The sequence below is a fragment of the Manacus candei genome, unplaced genomic scaffold (genome assembly GCF_025592945.1).
Source record: "Manacus candei isolate 608988 ecotype Guabito, Panama unplaced genomic scaffold, ASM2559294v1 h1tg000081l, whole genome shotgun sequence".
Classification (NCBI taxonomy): Eukaryota; Metazoa; Chordata; class Aves; order Passeriformes; family Pipridae; genus Manacus; species Manacus candei.
The window spans coordinates 4223260-4246944 of NW_026138129.1; the positions used below are offsets into that span (position 1 = coordinate 4223260).

The window sequence follows — 23685 nt, forward strand, 5'->3', positions numbered from 1 at the left end:
CTTTCTTGATGGTGCAAAGGCTTATTCTACATTATGTAGTCAGTGTAATAACCTCCCTTAGTAAAATACAAATTATATGGAAATTTATTGCAATATGAATTGATGAAACTGTTCTTTCTATCTGTAATTTCCCAAATTATAGGAGGACAGTTTCCTTAATTCAACTTTTAAAAGGAAAAGAAGAAATATTTACTCTCCAAGTCTGATTTTCAGCATTTGGACTTTGAAATGTACTTCTCTTATTGAGCCATCAGCTGAAACATGGCTGTGTGAACTTTAATTTCAGCTTAGAAACCTTTTAGCATTTTCTGTATTGTACCTGCTTAGTTCTGTTATTTAGAAATTGCAGTCTTGTAAAGATTTGCCCTTCAGTAACTAGCAAATGAAATTCTTCTATAGTTACTTGTGCCTTGTGTTGACTTTTATTCAGGGATGGTTGGATTTTCCCTGAGAAGACAATCTCCTCTCTTATAAAGTCTCCACCACATGCTGAAAGCTCCTGACCTCTCACTTCCCTTCTCAAAGATACTGATCATCATCAAAGGCCAGTGCCAGCATGAAGGTGGGAATTTGAGAGAACAGAGTTTGCTTTAGAGATTTCAACTACATTTTGAATAAAAGATAAGAGAACCTTTCATGAATTGAGCTGATTGAGCTGAAAACCTAGCAAACTGAGAATGAAGACCTCCTTTCAGCCCAGATCTCTGCAATAGATTTTCACTTCCAAGGTTTATATGGCAGAAGGTATGAGTCTTCCAAAAGAAGTTTAAAACAACTCTGTTGTACCTCAGTGGAAAAAAAAATCACCTGGTTATGGCAGGAGCCTTAGATTTGTTGATTTTCTCTCTGATGTTATAAAGAAAATGTAGGAATAACTTCTATTAAATGAGAAGCATTAAAAAATGTTTCCGTAAAATTTAATTTGACAATAGTCGGTACTTCCATGAAAAGAACAGCATCTCCTTTTTATTTTTGCTTCTGGAGCTACTGTATTTGAGCAGCAAAGGTCATAGCTCAATTTCTCATTACAGACAGAGAGCATGGAATTTGTTGAGTTGCATGAGTTTGGTATTCACTGACTTTACCGAGAATAGCATGAGTGAATTTATACCTATAATTTAAACTGGAATATTAAGCAAGCAGATGGTACAGACTGTTCATCAAATATGTTTGCACTATTGCAAGGTTGCCCTGAAGTCTTGGTCTCTTGGGCAATACTGAATTTTTTATTTTTTTTTTTAGAAAATTCCCCCTTCTGACAGACTCTTTCAACAGTTTGTCACATAGAGGTGCAGAATATACAGAAAACTGCCAAAAGTAACAAGCAGTGACTTGCTGGCATTGTAGAACTCAGTGCAATTCAAGATTTGAATGCTGATGTGACTAAACAGTACTTGTTCAACTGTGGTTTAAATGCTATTTTAAATATGCAGAAAAGGAAGCAAGAAAGCAGGTTCTCAACTGAAATGGCAGGTCAGTATTTGTGCTGATATTTTCTGTGGTAAAGATTAAAAGAAAGACCTTAGTAGAAAATGGCTAATGTGGTTCATTACTTCTAGTCATTTGGCTTTAAAGCATCATTAAAACAAGCAGTGAGTAACAGCACAGTGAAGGCCAGAGTTGTGTGCAGTGTGAGAAAGCCAGGCCAGCAGAATTTGCTACAATCACTTTATGTGATCCTTTCCCAACTCTGTTGCAGTCCCTATGTGGAATTCTTTCACAAGTACTTCTTGAGAGCAAAAAATACCTTTTGTCTTTGGATGTTTTTGAATTTAAGAGCACACAAAGTTGTAACCTAATCATCTGGGCAACAAACATTTCTGATGACTGGTCGGAACAGGACAAGCATTGTGTCCTGGCAATCGAGCTTTCATGAAATTTTCTTGACTATTAGCTTCAACAGCCTTTTTGGTAGCAGAATACTGTATAGGTCCTTTTACTGCCTTCAGCTGTCAGAATTCAATCAAGAAAAAAAAAGAATTAACATCATACTGTTTCACAGGGTATTAATCGGGAGAAATTTTTTCTGTTGTTGTTGGTTTGGTTTTTTGAGTGTTTGGGGGTTTTTTGTTTCATTTTTTAAAGAGAATAGGTTTCTTATTACAGATTGACCTTTGAAAAATTAGCAATTGAATTTGTCCTTTACTGGCACAGGGTCTTTCTAACAAAGTATTGCATTTTGTGTACACAGCCAATTTGTTTGCTAGTATGGATACAGGTAAGCAACATTGACTTAATTGTTGCTATGGTAGTTTGCTTGAGCTGAAGAGCTGCCCCGCCATTTGTAGTTTCAGACAGATTTTTAAAGACATAGAGGAGAGACCTTCACCATGTTGACCTCTCAGTACAGAAACCACATGCAAGTATTGCTTGTCATCTCTGATTCAGTGCAGAGCTGAGCTTTGCAATCTAAATGCATGCCTGCTGTCTTTGAAAGGACAGAATTCAAAACTTCTTACTTTTGAAAAAATCTTCTTTTTTATTTTTTTCCAAAGAAAGCACTTTAATGTGTCTCTTTATGGGCATATATTTGTTTTACCTTGCTATCTACTTATCTAGATTACTGTACAGAAGAATATTATCTGCAAACTGATGTTATCAAAATAGCATGAGTACAAGTAAAGAATCCCATGTAATTTTTTACTTTCTTTTTTTTTGTTTTTACTGGATATGTAATTTTTTTAAATACCAATTGTAAGGTGACCAATACAAGATATTTGGGTACTAAAGGGTTTTCCCCCAATTTGCAAACATAATGCTGACTGCAGTCAACAGGATATAAATCATCAGATGCTTTAGTTGTCCAACCTGCTGAATGCTGCTTGTAGCATTTTGAAATAGATCTGTATCTAAGACATATTATAGTTACTGAGAAAAGTTCTAATACCTATAGGTAAGATGAGGGAATAACCACTGTGCATTGGTTGAACAAAAAGTGATTTGGTTTTCTTTCTAGGGAAAAAATACTTGATTACTGAACCTACCCTAATCACAGTAGACTATCAAAACAGGTATTGGAAGCAGAAGTATGAGTTAATGGGTCAGAGAATTTCTGTTTGTAAATGCAGCTGGAATGCATGATCAATATTAAGAATTCAGAAGGAAAATAAAGAAGGCCTTTTTTAACCTAGTGATTACAAGCTGATTTCATGAGAGGGTTTTTGACTCTGATATGTGATTAAATGATTAATGGTGGTTAGCAATAATTGATTTTCTAGATAATGTTGTGTGCCCATGTGAATCCTCTGCATTTTCAGACCTGCAGATGTAAGGCATGAGACTTGAGATGAAAAATTATTCACAGGACATTTGTATCACCTTTCTTTCTTTAAAAATTAAATATTTTTATACAGAGGAAGATATCTGTAACTACAAATCTACAAATTAATGAAGTTTTAAGTTTGTGTACATTAGCAAATTACCTAGGTAGCAACAGAGAAAAAAACCCTCAATAATTTACTATTTACGTAAGTATTGCTCATGAGTGTTGTAAAAAAATTGTGAAAATTGCTATAGTAATACCCTTCTGTAGGATCTGTGAGAAAATACTTTTACATCTTTTCACAATGCACAAGCAGTGCATGATAGGTTTATGTGCTTATATTCTGTAAATTACATACTTGATATTCATATCTTTTTCTCTTTTCAAGAAAATATTTATGTATTCCAGACATGCTCCTTAGTTTTGTTCACGTTCACATAACATCAAAAATGAGAAAAGGTCACCTGAAACACCCAAATATTTAATTAACACAAGCACAGTGAAGTCACTTCATACTTTGAAATCATTTCAGTTCCCGTAAGAATGACTGCCCTGTCACCAATACAGGATTGCTTTTTACTGGAAGAAACACAGCAGAAAGGCATGGATTTTTACAACGGTATTCCAATTAGCTGAACAGGTTGGAAGAGACTGGGAAAATGATGTAACAAATTAACTCACACTAATTATGGTATTTTAAACCTGTTAAGTTTTGTGTAAAAGTCTAGCATGACTCTATCTTTTTACCACCGTTTTCATTCCTACTGTTATACGCAGTGCAGGGCTGTGCTCTTCCTGCCATTCCTGCTTGTTCAACGGAGTCATCTGGTTTGTGCTGTGTTGAGTAACTTGTACTTTGCATTTGGAGTCCCAAACACTGTGTCCCACTGTAGCTAGAGGTTAGCTCTGCTCTGGATGGATACCTGCTACAATAAACACCTCTGAACTGCAGGATTCCCTTGGATTCCCTTGCCACCATTCCTTGCTGTGCATGCATGGCAGGCCAGCATGCATATATATATACATATATATATATATATATATATATATATATATATATATATACATACATATATATATATATGTAAAATCGTTGCTATATTACAAGTCCTGCCATTAAAGTGCTGCATTTCCAGATTTTTAGGCTTATGTTTTTTGAATATGGAACATTTTTCATATCTATACTCAAGTCAGGGAAAAGAAAGAAAAAAGACAACCCACCTATTAATTTTCTAAGCGTGAAGTGGTTATTCTCAAGTATTTGGAACATTTTCCAGTTGCAAGCTTGGTTTAGCAATTAGCATTATGAAAAGATATCCTTTGAAGGACACTGATGGATATTCATACATGGTTATGTTCAGAGCCCACAAAAGGATGTATTTTTCAGAATTAAGAAATGTTGGTATGGACATAAATTCTAAGTGAGAGAAATGAAAGTTGTGCTGTGTCCATAATGTAAATGCTCGGTTTGCATGAAGCTAAATACGAGGCAAAATTTACATGCTCAAAGTTAAACGTGTGGAAGTGATTGGGATTGGAGCTGTTGGGTGAAATTCAAATAATATAACTTTAAAAGTCTAAAAGTTACTTGTGTAAATCTTGCCAAATCGCCTTAGACTATTCAGTTAATGGAGATAAATGTATACTTTTTTTTGTGCTTGTCTTAATCATGGGAATTACCCTGTGAAGGTGTATATTCCTTCAATGGACTAAAAAGGAAGCATGCCCTATTAGATATAGAAGAATAGATAAAGAAGCGTGCAAGATATTAGATTCATACAGCCAACATTTTGATGCTTAAATGCATTGAATTGAATCTCACCCAACTGTACCATTTTGGGAAAGATGAAATTTAAAATGCAAATCATAAAATAATGCTGCAAACGTATGGTAAAATATGTAGCACAGAATCCTGCAATGGGAATATGTATGTTTGTAACTATGGTCAGTGAAGACATTTTCACAAAATATGCTAAGCTGGAAGGGACCCACAAGGATCCTCAAGTCCAGTTTTATGATTTTCTGTGATTCTCTGAGGCTAAAATTCAGCCAGGGTGCCTCCATCCAGTGCAGGCAGACAGGAGTAACAGGACAGCCCCAGCCCCAGACATTCGGCACCTCCCTGGTGCCCATGGCTGGGGAGGGGAGGGGAGAGCTGTGGGGAGCTGGAAATGAATCCTGGTGCAGGAGGGTGACTCAGGGGCTGACATGGGGTCCTAGGTTGGGAAAGTCAGGGCTGGTGGTACCACCAGGGCCCTGACACTTGTGTTAGTTCTCAGTTGGCCGTATTTGTATCAGCAGTCATTTTTTTGCTTTCATTGTGCCAATTTATGCAAGATTAAAGGGTTGATTTAATTTTTCAATTGCCTTCTCTCTGGAGAACATAAGTTCTCCATACAAAGTGACAATTTTAAGCAAAAACAAAACCAGAAGCTAATTCTGTCTGAGAAAAAAAATATGTGAAGATTTGGGTAATTAAATTGGTGATAGTTAGAATCATAGTTTAATTATATGTGTAGCTGAAAATGTTTGTTCAGAGCAGTTGAAATCAAGGAATTTATGATGTTAGGAGGCATTAAACTGTCCTTCCTAAATTTGGTTCTTTATTCTTCTCTTTGAGATATATATTCTCACATGAACAGATTAAAAGTATCTTTAGGAAGAGAATACCAGAACATAAATTGTAAATTTACAGTTGCAAATTTCTGTAACTTTAAATATACCTTTCATTCCTAAGTGCAGCATTTGGAGTTAAATAGTAAATCAATATGGGAATCAAGCAAGAACAAAATTATTCAAACAAGTAATCTGGGATATGATTAACATTTAGAAGCAAATAATATGCTTAAATTTAATATAAGTAATAAATACTAGTAATAATACTAGTAATAAATAGAGGCAAAGAAATTACTTGTTGTGAGTTTATAAAGCTGCTGGTGCTTTGAACATGATATCAGCCCTTCATAATTCAGCTTCCTGCTTAGACTCAGGCTCATTCCTAAGACATCGCATTAGTTTTATGGATCTGATTGCTTTGAGGTCAATGGAGCTATGACAGAGGAAAAAGTGGTATAAAAATATTAAATACTTGCATCAATTTTATATTTCTTACATCTTGCTCTGACTTCACAGATAGCAGAAACCTGAAACAGTCATTGTAGCTGAGAACATATGAAACACATAGGTTTGAATGTGAGTTGAAAGAGGGAACTAATAAGCAATTTAGCTGCCATTTTATCAGTCTGCAGATGTCCTCAATCCTGAGTTTTGGCTTCTGATTAAAGGCAGTTGTCCATGCTTTTGCATCATTTCCTTTTAACACTCTTATGTGTAATTGTCGATCGATTCATTTAATACTCCAGTTCGGTTTATGTCTGTGGAAATTTCATGAAGGCTTGCACTTTTCAAGTAATATTTCAAAAGAGGGAAATGGAAAGTTTCAGTAATTGTTGAGACCACTGATTATAAGGGGGTCTGTACTACAGAGGGCGTAAAAACTGATCCTCAAAGCATTCTATACAAAATAGAAATCTACAAAGTGCAGATTATTTATGTCATTTGGCATGTGCTAGCTGCACATCAGAGATTTATAAATACATTTTTCTGTAGATGTTTGGTGTATACGGTTTGCCAGTGAACCCGTCAGGTGCTGTGCTTAACTAATAATAATTTTCAAGTTGCCACATGTGTATTTCATATACAGGAATATGTTGATGGGTATATGGACAATTTCATGGGTGAGATGACAAATAGTTCTTAATGTTTTTAGCAGAATAGGTATTTGTTTTAATCTCTTTACTTTTTGTTTATGGGATGGTTATTTGTCCATTACCTTTGTCTCTAGTCAGAGTGCAGGAATTTAACATAATCCAGGACTTTTTCAAAACTCACAGATACATGGTAAAAATAGATTACAGTGTTATGCCGTGTTTTACAAAGGTCCACTTACAGAACAGGAGAAATTAAAGTAGAAATGGTAAGCATCAGAAATACATTCAGGAATACAAAAAAAAAAAAAAAGAAAAGAAAAGGAAGATTTTTTTTCTTGAAATTATTGCTGCTGAAATGTGACAATCTGAAATTACTTCTTAGAGACAGCAGACTGTTAAGATGTGTCAGTATGATTCAATATTGCATACATTTGACATTTCTGAACTCAGTGCTGGAAAGCATCATGCCGACAGTAACATAGTTTTTAAGCTCTCTCTCCTTTGCTAGTAACTTTAGGATCTGTTGTATAATCAGCTAAGCAGGATCCAGTGAAAGTCTGAACTCTGAAAAGATTGAAGACTAAATCAGACAAGTCTCTGAAAAACAGACTATACAAAATATTGTACTGGGAAGAGGATGCAGCAGTGGATGACTAGTAACACTTGAACATGCATGTTTTTCGTAGCATCATAGAATAGTTTGAGTTGGAGGGGACATTTAAAGGTCATCTAGTCCAGCCCCCCTGCAATCTTCAATTAGATCAGGTTGTGAAGAGCTCTGTCCAACCTGACCTTGAATGTTTGCAGAGATGGGGCACCCACCACCTCTCTGGGCAACCTGTTCCCATGATTCACCACCCTCATAAGGAAAACATCAAGTTTTAGACATTATATTCTAATTTGAAACACAGAGAAGAAAACAGCTCTGAACTGCAAGTCAGGCCTCAGGTCAAGAAGTTAGTGAGACAGAGTTGATACATTCGCGGTTTGGATGAGCTGGAAGATGGAGATGTAAATCCCAGTGAAAAGGACAGAAAAATGCTGTGCAGCAGTGATTCTGTTGTAGGAGTAGCAAGGACAACTTTAAGTGCATTAGAACAAGAAACAGAATAAACACTGAGACCTAAGCATGGAGAAAATAATAAGAGAAAATTAAAGGTGATACATGTGTTGTGGTCCTACAGGTTGAGGAGAATAAAGATGCATTAACAAAGAATCACTTAGAGCTAAAACTCACATATTCAAATATGTGAATATCCTTGTATGCAAGAGGAGGGAAGAGATGGGCGAAAAGAAACCTATAAGAATATCATAGATTTTATTGAATGCAAAGAAATCTTAATATTTAATAAGACAAGTTGTTAATAGAAAATTCTTACTATATGCTTAACAGTGGGCCACCTTAAAACTTGTCTACTTTTGTAAGGGTTTGCTGATGAAATGAGGTACATTCTCCAACTGTACCTCCTCTAAATGGAGATAAAACATTTACCAGCAAGAAGCTGATTTGAATATCATTTAACTCTCTTCCCTAAGTAGGAAAAGTTATACCGGTACAAGACTTGTACTAATATAATTGTGTCTATAGCATGTTTTTTGCCTTTTTAGTTGTTACTTTCAAGTGCAAAGGCTTTTCCTTCTGTATCCATAAGACAGATATGCCAACAGAAGTTGTGAGTGTAGGCCATGTCTCATTGGCTCTGAGTAAAGCCACAGTGCTGACAGAGATTTCCTGACATGGCCAAATTAATTTGTATCCTTTTAATGGCAGTCATTAAGACTGACAGGTAGCTATTTGTAGTTGCATCAACAGAAAAGCAGGTTGTTAAAGATCATAGTTCCCATGTTCTGCAGAGAACTATGCTTTTAATTCCTTATAAGTAATTTTCTCTCTTCAACAGCAGATACTTCAATTTATGGTAAAAAGAATAAAGCCCAGATTGCTTTCACAGTCTGCACTTTCATCCCTTGTCAGAAATTAGTCTGGTAATGTACAAAAGTGGTGTACAACAGCCTTGGATTTCATCATCAGGAAGATAACCAGAGTCTGAACAGGTCAATAAAGTGCATGGCAGATAGCAAGACATATTCTTTCTTATTGGCTGGTACAGATGTGAAAGTCTGTAGTGACTGAACATTAATCTCACTGCAAAGTTCTGGCAAATCATTCCCCCCGCCTGAGTACTTGGTTTGCGTATAAACACGTGTGGATAACAACTACATATATGTGAAATGGTTTATATTTATGACAGCCAAAATTAAAGTGATCTGTGGGGCCTCTGAAATCCTTCAGGGAATCAGGGGAAGCCTGTATTATGCTTAGAAATGAGTCCAAACCTGGTATGTGAATCAGAATTCAGCTTTGGGCAGCTCAAGTGTTTTGATGTGAGATCCTCTTTTAACAGGCTTTCTGGCTTACACTAAGGGTTGGCAGTATCTGGCAGACAGTGCTGCCCTTTTCATCTTGCTTTTGTTTGTAGTCCTTTGGGAAAAGGGCTAAAATATTCGGAATATAACCTTTCTAAGTGTTCTTGGTAGCACACTCAGAAATGTGGAAGGATTATTTGATAGAGGGCTTTCAGCATTCTGGTGCCTGCAGAACCGTGGCTAATCTTTCTAATCTCCTTTATCTGAAGTAATCTGTATGTTCTATCCTCTCTTCGTGTATGTGTCTTGTGCCGAAACTGCACTGACAGAAAGCTCTAAAATGCTTGGTTTTGTTTCTTTCCAACAGCTGGCTGTCCAGATTCCTTGATTAAAGAGCTTCATCACTTCAGAATTCTGGGAGAAGAACAGGTGAGTTAGCATCTGAAAGGCAGCATCTTAATGTCATGAAAGATAGTCGCTAATGAGACAGTTTCATCTCTCTCCGGGGAGACAGAGTGTATCTCATGACCCCCAATGACCTGAAATGTGGGGAAAAAACCACACAGGAGTTCTCTGTGAGAGTTGGGGTTTTTTTCATTCTGTCCGTCAGCCTTGACAGGTTATTAATTGGTACATCTGCTACCTGCCACAGTTTTTCAGCTTTTGACTACAGCAGTAAACAGACTCTCTAAAGCAGCAGATAGACAAACAGTCTGACTAAGGGATTGGCACTTACAGCTACTCATGATATTATCCATCTCTTTTTGTGGTCTCTTCTCTCTTTTAAAAGAGTGCTTCTCATAATTATAGCTGTGCTTTGCACTCAGAAAACTATTTCTGTAGAGGGACATTTGCATAAATGCTTTAAAACACAGGGTGGTCAGTTGTTATTTTGTCAATAATGAAATTCACATACAGAGATACTAAGAAATGGTCTTAAATTCTGAGACACAAGTTGAATTTTCAAATGCTTGATGCTTCCGAAATTCAAATTGTCTTTGCCTCTGAAGTATCCCTTCTAAGGTACTAGTTATAAAGCCTGACTACCTGAGATAGAGCTGCAGGCACTAGGGACCTAGTGGCTGAAAGCTCAGCATTAGTGTGTGGTACATGAGAATATCCATGTCTTTTAATGAACCAAGGGACTTGCACAAGGTTGTATGAGGGCTATGACAGAGGTAGGAGCAACTCCTGAGATGTCAATTCAAAATCCTATTTCTTAGTTTTTAGGTGAGATTATATTGTCTAGAACACCATGTTGCTTCTCCTTTCCCTTTTTTATTACAGTAAGGGCTGCTGTTAACATTTTCTAGACTTCCAATTTTCCTCCACCAGCCCCCCACATCAGTTTTTATAGAGAGTCACAAGCCAGGTTTCTCAGGGACTCGACTTTTCCTCTGTAAGAAGGCAGCATGAAGGACAGTATGGGAGGGTCTATCTGACAAGAATTGGAAAAAAAAAAAGACAAAAAACAGGCTAGATTCCAGCAGGAATCTGGTGAGATGGAAGACTTGGGAAGAGGAAATAAGAGAGTTATGACCAGAATTGATGGGGCCCAGACACTGGTTATAGCTACCTGAAAAATGGAGGGCAGAGTATGATGAAGCCTGGTTAGACTAAGAGATGGGGTTGGCTCATGGAAGAATCTAGGAATAGAAACCAGAATGATAAGGATAACGGTATGACAAGGAGCTGCGACCAAGGACTGGAAGGGAATGACCAAATATGGAAACTTGCTTGGTAAATAAAGGAATATCTGCACTTAATGAGCTGCATGAGGAGGTGAAGCTAAGCAGAGTAGGAGGAATGGGACAAAAGGAGAAATTTGAAGGAAAAGTAAGGAACAGCTAAACCAAGAGACTGCAAGTATGAGAGAGAGGGCTGAACCAGACAGACTTGACAGCTCCACTGGCAAAGCTCTGGAGTTGTAGACCTTAGCCTGACTAATGACCACTGACAGAGCAACATATTTTAATTGATGGACTTTGCAAGTAGTGACCATTGCCATGAGGCTTGAATTATTCAATTAGCCCATACAAGTTTAAAGAATATTGAAGTTATATTCTGTCCCTACAAAGCATTGTTATAATGAGTCTACTGAAGACCACAGTAGATTTTGTTTGAAGTTAGCACACACTTTGACAGTCAGGAAGTAAGTTAGTGCAGAAACCAAGATAAAAAAAAATGAAAATACATATAAATGAAGAAAGAAAGGAATTTCAGGCAAAATCCTTATTCGCATGACTATCCATTTATTTCTTATATTTATTTAGTTAGATATTTGCTTTTTAAAAGATCTGAAGTGTGTCTTTTTCTGTTATCATGCATACTAGATAGAAAAAAATTATAATTAAACACTATTTTATTCAAACTGCTTACAACTTCAGTATTATAAAACATCATTTATTTTCTTCCACTCCAAGCAACAGCCAAAGAATAATAGGGACATATTCCTGCTTCATGTCCAATCTTGATTTATTTTTAAAGTACTTATGTGTTTAAGGCCAGAATATAAAAGCAGAATGTACTATTGTGGTAATCTGTTCTGATCTCCTTTAGAATACACATTACATGACTTTCTTGGATTAATTCTTGTTTAAACTGGAGTATATTGCCTAGAAAAGCATCCATTCTTTGTTTACAAATCACTTGCAGACTTTAGATCCTATTATACCTCTCAGTAGTGAAAGACAAAAAATTCCCAGCTTCTTTTCTTCCACCACTCTCCCACCACCAGCATACCTCCTATGTTGGATATCTCCCATTCCTCAGTGTCCTTTGCATTTCCAGTTCCCTTTGTCTGTCACAAGGCAATAGGTGATCATCATAATAAAATGTTACCTCAACCTATGAATGCAGCTCAGAATAAACCACCATAGCCCTGGAACAGGACTAAAAAAATTGCTTAAACACAAAAGGGATTCTGTTTGTCAGTCAGACTGTCAGCTAAATATGTTTCAGACAGAAGGAAGGAATCTTTGGGTTTGAAGTGGAAATTCCCACTGGAACTTGTGGGTTCCAGTCAAACCAGTGGCTGCCCAAATAAGAAATATGATTTCTCTTCTAGAGATTTCTATTTGTTTGCCTAAGAGGTGTCCTAGTGCTTTTGGACATATGTGGGCATAGCTCAGATTCAGCTCAGAAGCCATCACTCTGCTTGCCAGACAGAAATCTCACTCTGTGCCATTGTGGGCAATAATGTGTTCCTAGAAAAATAACTTTACATGTGACTGTGCTGTAAAGTAATTTGTTTGCTTAAACCCAGTTTGCCAGCAGTTCAGATAGTCCGGCAGCATGAACTCCATGAACTCAATGATCCATAGTGCATATCCATTACTTCATCTTCTCAAACTGTTACAAGCTTTATCACTGATGTTCTATGTTCTTACTTTTCTTTCAAGTCTCTGATAAAAATTTTAGATGGCATAAGGCCAAGAATAAAAACCTTCAGGACCTTTTTGGAAACACATCTGCTTAATAATTATTGCCCATTTACAGTTATATTTTAGACATGCCAGATAGCTAAGTTTTCATACCCTTAATATATGGCATGTCAATTTTGCATCACACTAGATAATTAATTGAAATGCCAGACAGCAGCAAGATAAATACCTTAGTCTGCTTCATCAACTCTCTTACCTTTATCAACCACATTTCAGTCAAATTAAGACCAAGCAACAAATCGCTGGTCTCTACCTTTTGTTCACTGAGTATTTGTTTCCTGTACATGCTGACCATATAAAATGTTTGTTGTTGTCATTAGGAGAGAAAGGTTTTGAGTGGCTTTCAGGATCAAACCACATGAAAATGTGTCTGCTTGTCTATCTGAAATATCTTTATATAAATGTAAGCATTGATGGAAAACTAATGCTGAGAAAAAAAGGCTATATGTTTAACTAGAAGTGTGAAGCGTTGCTGATTAATATTTCCTAAAAGGAGTTGTGTAGTAATAAAACACTTATTCTAATAGTCAAACTTCTTGGTAGTCTCCTGGACACGTAAAGTTTTCATGTCTTCTGTTCCCTGAGGGAATGTATGTCACAGGGAAACGCATTCCAGCTGGAAAGTCTATCTTTTAGGGTTTAGTTGGTGGTGAAAAGATGATTTTATAGGAAGATGTAATCATAGTCTGTGTGGTGAAGTAGAAGAGTACAAGCTTCCCTGGTACATGATACACATTATGGATACCTAACTTACCACATAAAACCAGCTTCCAGAGAAATTAATATGCAACACAAATAGATTTAGCAACAGATTGCTACGCCACTTGATACTTGACCCTTTGAGAAGGTGCCAGAGAGTCTGAGCTAGGAAAAATCTCCAGAAGCAGCTTTAACTGCTTTCTTTTGGACCCCCTTTTTACAGACTCTCACAGTCCATAAAGGTCTGTACAAGACAGACAGTCTGCTGGACATGCAGTCCCAGGAAGGGTAAAGCCTGAAGCTTTCTAATTGCCCATAGGTCTGCTGAGCTTTCTCTTGCAATTTGATCTCACTGTTCGTAATCCATCTTTTTCCCCACAGCATAATGAATGCAGCCCAACCTACTGGCTAACTGCTTCATTTCATAAGTAACTGAGATATACTCAGGATTGGGATGAAAGATTTATTAAGTCAGAAGCTACTGAGAAATAGCACAATGTAAGAAAGTTAGTCTCCTGCAGTAGCCATTTGCCCTGTCAGGCTGACTGTCTCTGCAAGTAAATGTAAATGGTTCTACAAGCACTGCTAGTACAAACTGCTTACAAAAATATGCTAAAATGCACTAAATATGGGCTCTGTCCAAATGCAGTGGAAGGCAGGTAATTCAACAAGTCAATGCCAGAGACAGCAGAGAGAACACCTTAATTCAAACCTAAACACTACAATATATCAACATAGCAAGATGACTTACAGTGGACTATTACAGAGTCTCCCTAATGAATCCCTGAGAAACTTCCCTCTTGCCCCCAAAGTGATTAAAAAAAAATCTTGTTTAATTGTTTAAATGTAATATTGCAATTCATGAATAAAATAGCAGCTATATCTGAAGGATGGAAGGAAAAACCAATAACGCAGGAGCAAGCAATTTGCTGCTGTTACCTGAGTGCCCCCAACAGGTCACAGCACAGATGAAGCAGATGACGTGCTAGTGGCAGGAAAAGAAGCTGCTAAGTAATGTATAGCTGCACTTCTCTGCTATATCATCTGCTCTGACAACTTTGCAGAATGTATAGGCCAGTTCCTTGATATTTTGACAGGGCAATGATCAATTTTAACAGATTTCTCCTATCAACTGCTACTGCAACTCATATCACTGCTCACTTTTTCCTTAGTAGTTTTGTGAGCGTTTATATCCCTGGAATCTGAGCAAGCCTGAACGGGGACACTTCCCCAGCCCCCAGCCCCTCACCCATTTCCTTGCTAGCTGGGGAAGACTTATGCAAAGGAATATCCTGTTTTGGAAATCTGCAGATGCACACTGAAGATGCTTTTCAATGGTGATGTCAGCTTGTGCTAGTTTTTGCTGTGAGCTGTAACTTTAGGAGATATGAAAAGTCAGTATTAAGAGCACACAGTGTGGACAGAGATCATTTAACATTAATGGAGGTTTTGACAGATTTTGTATATAATATGTGTATGTGACAAGGTTGATTATTTTTTATGCTTGCAATATTTGCTAGAGGAATTTTTTTTCAAGTGTGTGCTACAGAATATTAATATAAAGTCAGTCTTAAAGTAATTGATATATATTTACTCATTCAGGTAAAAGTAATGTCATGTGACAATTCTAATTAATTAGCTGAGTTTAGTGCAGGAAACTGTCAAATATGATCAACAAAATGCTTCTGAAGCATTTGTGGGTCAAGATTTTTTGATAACTACACTTGGAGAAAATATAAGCTACATCTCAATAATTCACATCAGTTAAAGAACAGAATAGATTTTCACTGAATAATTTCTCCAGTTCATAATTACTAAAACAAAGCTATTTTGTTAGTTTTCTCAAATCTGTGTTTTCACAAGTAGACTTCCTTACAGCTCTGCTGCTTCCCGCCCAATCCCCTGGCTTCAGCTACTACTCAATGTTGAGCGATACCTACACATATCTCTCAGTTTCTTCCACTTTTCTGATTATCTGATTTCTCTCCATTTCATTTGGCTCACCTTTTGGAGCTGTCATCACCAGCGCATCATTCTCTCTCTAAAACTGAGCTACTGCATTCAGCTCTTGATTCTCTTTACACTATGTAGTGAGTTGACTCTGGATGGATGCCAGGTACCCACCAAAGCCACTCTCTCACTCCCCTCTGCAACTGGACAGAGGAGAGAAAAAAAAACAGTGAAGGATTCATGAGTTGATAGAAGAGCTGGGAGAGGTCACTTACTGATCACCATCACAGGCAAAACAGACTCAAAGTGGGGACATTACTTAAATTTATTACTAATAGGATAGAAGCAAAAGAGTGAGAAGTAAAATAATCTTAAAAACACCTTCTCCCCATCCTCCTTCCTTCCATGTTCTCCCTCCTCCCTCCCAGCCGTGCAAGAGAACAGGGAATGGGGGTTACAGTGAGTTGTTGTTTCTGCCATTTCTCAGGGAGAGGAGTCCTTCCCCTGCTCCCATTGGGGTCCCTCCCACGGGAGACAGTCCTTCATGGACTTGTCAGGTGTGAGTCCATCCCTCAGGCAGCAGTTCTTCCCAAACTGCTGTCTTGTGGGTCACTCCTCCATGGGGTGCAGTCCTTCATGAATGAGCTGTACCAATGTGGGTCCCCCACAGGGGCTACAAGTCCTACCAGGAAAAAACCTGCTCCAGCGTGGGCTTCTCTCTCCACGGGCTGCAAGTCTCCAGCAGGATTCTGCTCCTTCTTGGGCCTCCCATGGGGTCACAGCCTCCTTCAGGCATCCACTTGCTCCAGCATGGGCTCCTCCATGGGCTGCAGGTGGGTCTCTGCACCCTAATGGTCCTCCATGGGCTGCAGGGGCACAGCTGCTCCACCATGGTCTGCACCAGGGGCTGCAGGGACCTCAGCTCCAGTGCCTAGAGCACCTCCTGCCCCTCCCTTCTGCACTGACCTTGGTGTCTACTTTGTTGTTCCCATGTTCTCGCTCCGCTCTTCCCTGGCTGGAATTCTTTCTGCGCAACAACTTTCTGTTCTTAAATATGTTATCACAGAGGCAGTACTGTTACTCCTAATTGGCTTGGTCTTGGCCAGCGGCAGGAAGTCTGTCCTGGAACCGGCTGGCATTGGCTCCACCAGACAAGGGAAGGTTCTAGCAGCTTCTAACAGAAGCCACCCCTGTAGCCACCCCCCACTACCAAAACCCAGCCACAGGAATCCACTACACACCACCTTTTTTTTTATAGCTGGAACTACAAAACAAATTTTACAGTCTTACAATTTTATATGACTACTGATATGCCTCTCTTTTCTTCCTATGTTAGAGCTGCCTTGAATGTCTCCTAACCAGTTTTTTCCCTGACTTCAAAAGTAATTGGGATCCATGTGAGTTCCTCAGTTTTGTCTTTCCTGGATTATTAGAACTTTATTCTTTTAGTTCTTGTCATAAGAAGGATATCTCTACTTTCTTGCTCTTTTTTTAAGTTGCTGTCCATGCACTAGACAAGTAAAAGTAATTTATTTTTGGTTCAACAGCTAAAATAAAGAATTAAGAGAATGAAAACAGAAGGTACTTGTGATCAAAACTAATTTAAAGGATATTTTTTCTGTCAAAACCAAAAAAATGTCATTTTTAGTAGGACTCAAATTTCTCTTCCACCCAACTTTTACTAAATTCAGAGGGAAGATTTGAACCCCAATGTTCAGGATCTCAGGTGCATGTGGAAGTTAGGACTTCTTCCATCCCTCGGATTGCTTTGATCTGCTTTCGTGGAATATGCTTGTATTCATTCTTGTGACCTGAGAACTGGAATTCCTGGGAGCCGGTATCTACTGCAGTGAAACTCAGTTCCACAATTTGCAACAGCATCAGCTGAAGAGATTCCTTGCATCAGTTACAGCCTTGATGGTTGTTACTTGTAGGGGGAAAAGGAATGTGGATTTGAGCTCCACAAGGGTAAGAAGTAGCTGAATGTTTAGCATTCAGTCTGTTCAGACTGATCCCTCAAATACCTGCTGGAAGACCACAAGTGATTTGTAAATACAGTGCTAAGTCCACTTTCTTTACAGCATCATGTTACCTCTCATATATTCAGTTTGATTTCCAATACAACCTGCCCCAGTGTCCTCTCTTCTGTATTTTCTATTTTTGTACTCCTCACCCTGTGCTTGCCTTCATATCATTCTGCAAGCTGCAGTCTTTCTTTTTTTTTTTTTTGTCCCCTTCTCTACTCCAGTTTAATTTTGTCTGTGAATCGTGGTGCATTGGTCCAGTTAGGAGTTTCTTATCGAAATATTTTCTTCAGATGACTGCCTTACTGAATTTTCCATGACTCTCCAGGCAAGCAAATTCTAGCCCTTTAGAGGTGATTCTCTTTCTGGTGTCCTTTGTGGTGCTCCTGTGGGAATAAGAAGGAGCTGATGCTCTGAACTTGGTCTTCCAATCTGAGCACTGGCCAGCAAAGGAGCCCAGTAACTCAGGAAAAATAAATTAAGGATACTCCATGGAGAGCCATGTCAGTCCATCAGTTTTTAATCCATATTTTAGGTGACACTTCTGTAAGAATTTTTACTAGTCCAAGGGATACTAAGGGTTTTGTACTGTAAGTTGCCTAATTACATTACAGAACTAATTCTTGGAGTTTTTGTATGTGTGTAATACGTATAAATAAAGTGCTTAGTCTACATTATGGACTAATAGCCTCCACAATCTAATTTTGAAACACACAGATGGTTATTTGATTTATAGGAGCAGTAAAAACAATCTGACTACAGAAAGTAGATTTTCTTTCCTCTGAGACTGTTATATGCAGTTAAAAGAAACAAGTAATTGAATTACATTTCAGAGATTAGAAATTTTGGCTTTACATCTACTGTTAAATTTTTACCCAAAGTTCTCTGAGAGGCTACTAATCAGCAGATGCTTTTAGGTGTGAAGAGAAAAAAGGTAAATAAAGAAAATGATACCCAAAGGGTAAAAGCAAAATTAAAGTAGCTCAAGGCATGTGTGCTGTGGCAGAGGAGTTGGGATAGATGATCTTTTAAGGTCTCTTCCAACCCAAATCATTCTATGAGTTCATGATGTTAATGCATAATTTGCAAATTAACTGACACGACGAGAAATACTTTTGTGTTCTCAAAGTGTATTTTGCGGGAGTTTTGTGCATCCAGGTGCATTTCAGTTTTGTTTTAGTATCTGAATCTCAATGTAAGTGAAAAGACTGCAATCCAGTTAAACCTATTATTCCTGTGTCAGCCCAATAATTTCATTATATTATCCTTGATTTATAACATCAACTAATTGCATTTCCACTGGTTTAAAACCCAGTACTGTTCTAAGACTTGAGGGAAACGATTCCAATCTGGAAAGTGGAGAACAAGGAATAAATGCTTACCATTATCCAGTTTCTGTGTCTGTGTCATACTATAATTTATAATCTAAAGGCCCTGACAAGTCTTCACAGGCAAAGACTGCACAAAAGAACTTCATTATATGGTCAAAATACCATAAGTAGAGCTGGGAGTTTTTTCCACTTGAAATTTTATTTCCTGAAAAGTACAGATTTGGACTGACTGGGACAATTCACAAATTGTGGGGAAGATTCACAATGGAATGCAGTTTTCAGAGAAAAACCACAATGTTTTACAACTACCTTGTTCATATACCTTTTACTGTCTTAGCACCAGTGATTTAGAATAAATCATATTTTTGAAGTTGGTTTTTTTTCAAATAAGTATTGTAAAATATGGTTATTTGGTGAATCCAGCAACTACTTGCCTACCTGTATTTCTGAGGACCTTATTACAGTAGCACATAGATGCCTGACATGCTTTACTCAAAAGCTGCTTTCTAGCAGCAGCAGACGGCTGGTGATTTCTGTGTAATTTTATCCTGCTCATTACCATAGTATTTGATGTTCTCATGACTATTAATGGCTTTTGCCTCTTAACATTACAGTGAAAGCAGCAAGTATCATTCTTCCTCTTTACAAATGGGGAACTGATGAGAAGCATAGATTAAGTAACTTATGTGAAAGCCACAGGAAAGCTGTGCTGCTGCCAGGAATGAAATCAGGTGCCATGAATGCCAGTTCCATCAAGTTCCCCATATATTATACTTTGTGAGAGGTTTTCCTAAAAATAATTGGAGATATTTTTCTTCCTTGTAGTGTGCAAAACCATTTTGCACATGATGAGTGCATCTCTAAATGGGAGGCATATTGATAAAAATTGAGTAATAGATACTGTGAAATACTTTGAATGTACAGAAGAGTTAGATTAATCTTTTAATAACGGCTCTTTACATGTTTGATATCTAGCCTAAGTTAGTTTTCTCAGCTTCAACTTATAGCACTTCCACAAGGTGATTCATCCTACCCATCTTAGACATCATATGCAAGTCAGGACAAATTCCCTTATTGAGATCTTGTTTCTTATTCATTTGGAGCCTATATGACTTGTTTAGGTTAGATGTTTAATTTTTGAAGACCTAAAATTCTGTGAGGTGGTTCATAGTCCAAGCTGTTTAGATACCTAGACCTTGGTTTTAAGAATAGCTTATGCCAGGTGAGTTAGGATTAGAATTGTTGGAACTGAAGCAGCTATTGTGAGAGTCACCTAATTTCCGGCGTCATTATCTAGCAAGGTGTCTGGTCTCTCATTATTATTAATAGAACAGGGCACTTCAGGGCTCAGTTCTTCTCATGCTGATGTACAAATCAAAAAGAGAAAAGATGAATCGCATCCTCTCTCTCCTGTTAATTATAAAAGTCTATGCAACCAGTGCAACTACAGCATCATCACTGCAGAAATCCAAACTAAATTAAATGAATCCTACTTTAGATCTCCAGTTGAGAGTCAAGCAAACCAATGGTGTAATATCCTTAAATATTTCATCAGAAGTAGATCATGGGCTCCAAAGACATTTAAGAGCTATTGAAAAATAACTTGCTTAGTGCATATTGATTACATCAGTCTGGTGTGATATGTATGGCTGTGGTATATAGGAAAAATGCCTCTAATAGCTATAATCTGTAGCTATAATATGCAAATAATTAATAATTTATTAATAAATATTTCGGTCCTTTACAAGTCTTTTATAATGCACCCTTAGTGTAAAGTGAATAATTTTGTTTCGGGCCACTGAATAAAGGATATAAATCCACATATGTTGTGTATAATTGTGTTATGGCAGCAAATGTGTATGTTCTGCTACTGTGTGTTTCAGTCCATTGCTGGGTTTTAATTTACCAAGACACAAGGAAAAAAGAAATTGGAAAATGACATCTTATGATTGTATCTGGACTTTGAAGTTAGAAAACAGGCTGGTAACTAGATAAATACATTTAGTAGGATCTTTTCTGTCTTCACACTGGACCTTTTTTTTGCTTTTATAGTGTGAAAATCACGGGTGAGAGTGCCATCCTGATTTGGCATGAGTGCTATGCTGAACTGCCATAAAATGTCTAATCTGTTGGACAGAATGCAATAGCTTTGTCCATCTTGCCAGTAGGTAAACTGGGCATTTCCTTTCTGTATCTTTCTCTAACAAGACAAATTGATTCCCATTTTACCTAACTTCCACTTTTGTGTATCCCAAAAAAAATACAGAGGAGATGGGAGGAATCTATCTCTCCATGGCCTTTTATGCTAAGTTAAGGGCTGGAAAGCATAATCTTTTTTTTAGCTGAGAATTTTAATGGAAATGCTGACAGAATGTCAGCTACAGTGTCACTGGTGTTTGTCTTCATAATGAGAACCTGCTAACAATCCCACATCCAGCACAAAGTTCCCTCTTAACCTTCAGGTCCAGTCTGTCCCCTGAAGAAAAATTAGGTCAACAACGAGTTTTGCACCTGTGATTACCTGTATTTCTGTTCAGGGTCATCAGAATGACTCAGAGCACTCAGCAGGTATTTAGTGCAAGGATCACAAACTGCTGAAAATTCAGAGCATCCAACATTAAATATTTATGCAATTTCTCTAGGGTCGACTATAATAATAACATAGTAAAACACCAGTTGACTTCTTGAGCCCCCACACTCAAGGAGACACATCTTGTACCTTTCTCAAAATATTATTATTTTTCCAAACCCAAGATTCTATATTCAGAATTTCTGGCTGTCATTTTCTACACTGAGTGATATTTTGAAGTCTTTTTCTCCTTTTAGATTTTGCCTTTCTTTTGAGAGGAATTTTGTTTGGATTTTTTGTTAATTAACAAAGGTGGATACTTTAAGTCTGGTAATTTGTTTTTCTGTGATGAAAGGGTTTGTGTCTATATATTATAGTCTTTTAAGAATGCTAATATCAGTTTTTAAAAAGCCAATGTAACAAGATATGTTATGGCAACATTTGGAGAAGAATCTTCTTAAATGTACCCAGAAAATAGTATTAGAGCCATCTTTGTAATTTAAAATTCTTCTTTGTATGCTATATGTAGAGATGTTGGTCCTAAAGCTTCCATTTTCCTTGTGGGATTTCTTTGGAGAGGAATGTGGATTAGAGAAATAATTTTTTGTTTGTTATCCCTCCAAAAAAAGGGAACAAGATTTTCATAAGCAGTTACGGGATAAAAGCTTGTGAAGCACTAAATACTGTTGTGAGTACTCTAACATAAAGCTCTGTTTTGTTCCTTTAGCACACCATAAAGTCTTCTCTCAGAGAAAATTCATACCTACTCTCTTCCTCTTTGGCCTTTTGGATTTTCCTGTTTTCTTTGGGACTGTTAGAACCAAATGCTTTCATTTATTTCTCTCCACAATAGACCAGACTTATAGGCAAATCTGAAGCCTGGTTTACAGTGGTTATATAGCCACTAGTGTGGAACCACACCAACACAGAACCCTAGAGTGGATGTGATTTACATGGACGCGGCATGATTTGTACTTGCTCAGCTTATCTCTGGGTGAAAGCAGGGTAAATTAGACATGGGAAAGTTATTGCCGTGGCATCAATCATTTTAGAACCGGCGTTTTTTTCAGTGAGTGTAAGCTGAGCATGTTACTTAATATGTCAGTGTCTCCATTGTTAAAATGAAGGCATTTCCATGGCTTTTTAGGGTATTAGGATGTAATTAGATGAAAAGTGTAAAAAAAACAAGGAAATTTCCAGGGGAGACCAAAATATACGTGACACTGAAATAAGTTTATATCAGAGAATTATTTTGTTTAATAATCTTATTTTGTTTAATCATCAACTTAATGATCAGCTTACTTTTAAAATAAGATTGACTAGGCAAATTTTTACAGCCCTTTAGCTCTAAAACATTACACTGTACTTCTAACTATAGATCCTTGAAGGTTTTTTTGTGTGTTCTTTTCATTCTGTATACAGTATTTATCAGTTATCTGTTGGACTAGTTTTATGATGTTTACAGTAATTTTTTTATAGTAATATAAGTGTACTGGAGGTTACTTACAGAAACAGTCTGCTGTTTTCTTGGGTTTAATATCTCACGCAATTTTCTGGTGATGAAAATGATGGCTGTGAGCCAGAAAACGATGTGTATGATGTGAACTGGAGTGGAGGAACACCCCGACTTAACGACACTGTGCAGTTTTACACTTTTGACAAATAACCTGAACTTAGAATGTGAGACATCAGGACAATTGACTCAATTATGGGGACTAGCGTCAAGCTCAAATTTTTTGAGTTTTATTTTGTGTGCTGTTGGAAGTTTAACACCAGTCTGTCGCGTTGCAGTACAACCGCTACCAGCGCTATGGGGCTGAGGAATGTGTGCTGCAGATGGGAGGAGTGCTGTGTCCAACGCCCAGCTGTGGAGCCGGTTTGCTTCCTGAGCCAGGGTTGAAGAAAATTGTGTGCGAACCAGGCAATGGAATAGGTTGTGGGGTAAGAATGTATATTTTCCTTCTAGCTGTGTGGGAAATAATTGATACTGTACAATGCTAAGGTAAGGGGGGAAATGTGGTTGGTATTTCTTCTTTTCCATCAATGACTCTAAATTGCTCTTGATACCAGAGTGGGATACTGTAGCTCAATAAACAATTTAAATATAGCACTATGGCTTAGGAATGATGACTTCATCATGTAGAATATGTCCATTCCATAATTCTTTGCTTTATTTGGTTTAAAAAGTTGCTGAGTAGTTACAGTAAGAAATTGAACTGTAAAAATGAAAATCCAAATGCACTTTGACTTTCTTCTCCTAGCACTCAGTAAAATTGAACAGGATCTTGAGCAACCATTCATTATCATATTAATATTTTCTTTATAGAGAA

General features: G+C 37.4%; 1 protein-coding gene across 4 annotated transcripts in view; it reads left to right on the top strand.

The window, feature by feature from the left end:
* The window catches only part of PRKN (parkin RBR E3 ubiquitin protein ligase), a 706049-nt gene that overhangs the window by 564611 nt on the left and 117753 nt on the right, over positions 1-23685 (top strand). For all 4 annotated transcript variants that reach the window (XM_051811267.1, XM_051811264.1, XM_051811266.1 and 1 more), the window contains exons 8-9: positions 9707-9768; positions 23147-23296. In XM_051811267.1, the coding sequence (XP_051667227.1) occupies positions 9707-9768; positions 23147-23296 (212 nt within the window). The remainder of the gene's footprint in view (positions 1-9706; positions 9769-23146; positions 23297-23685) is intronic.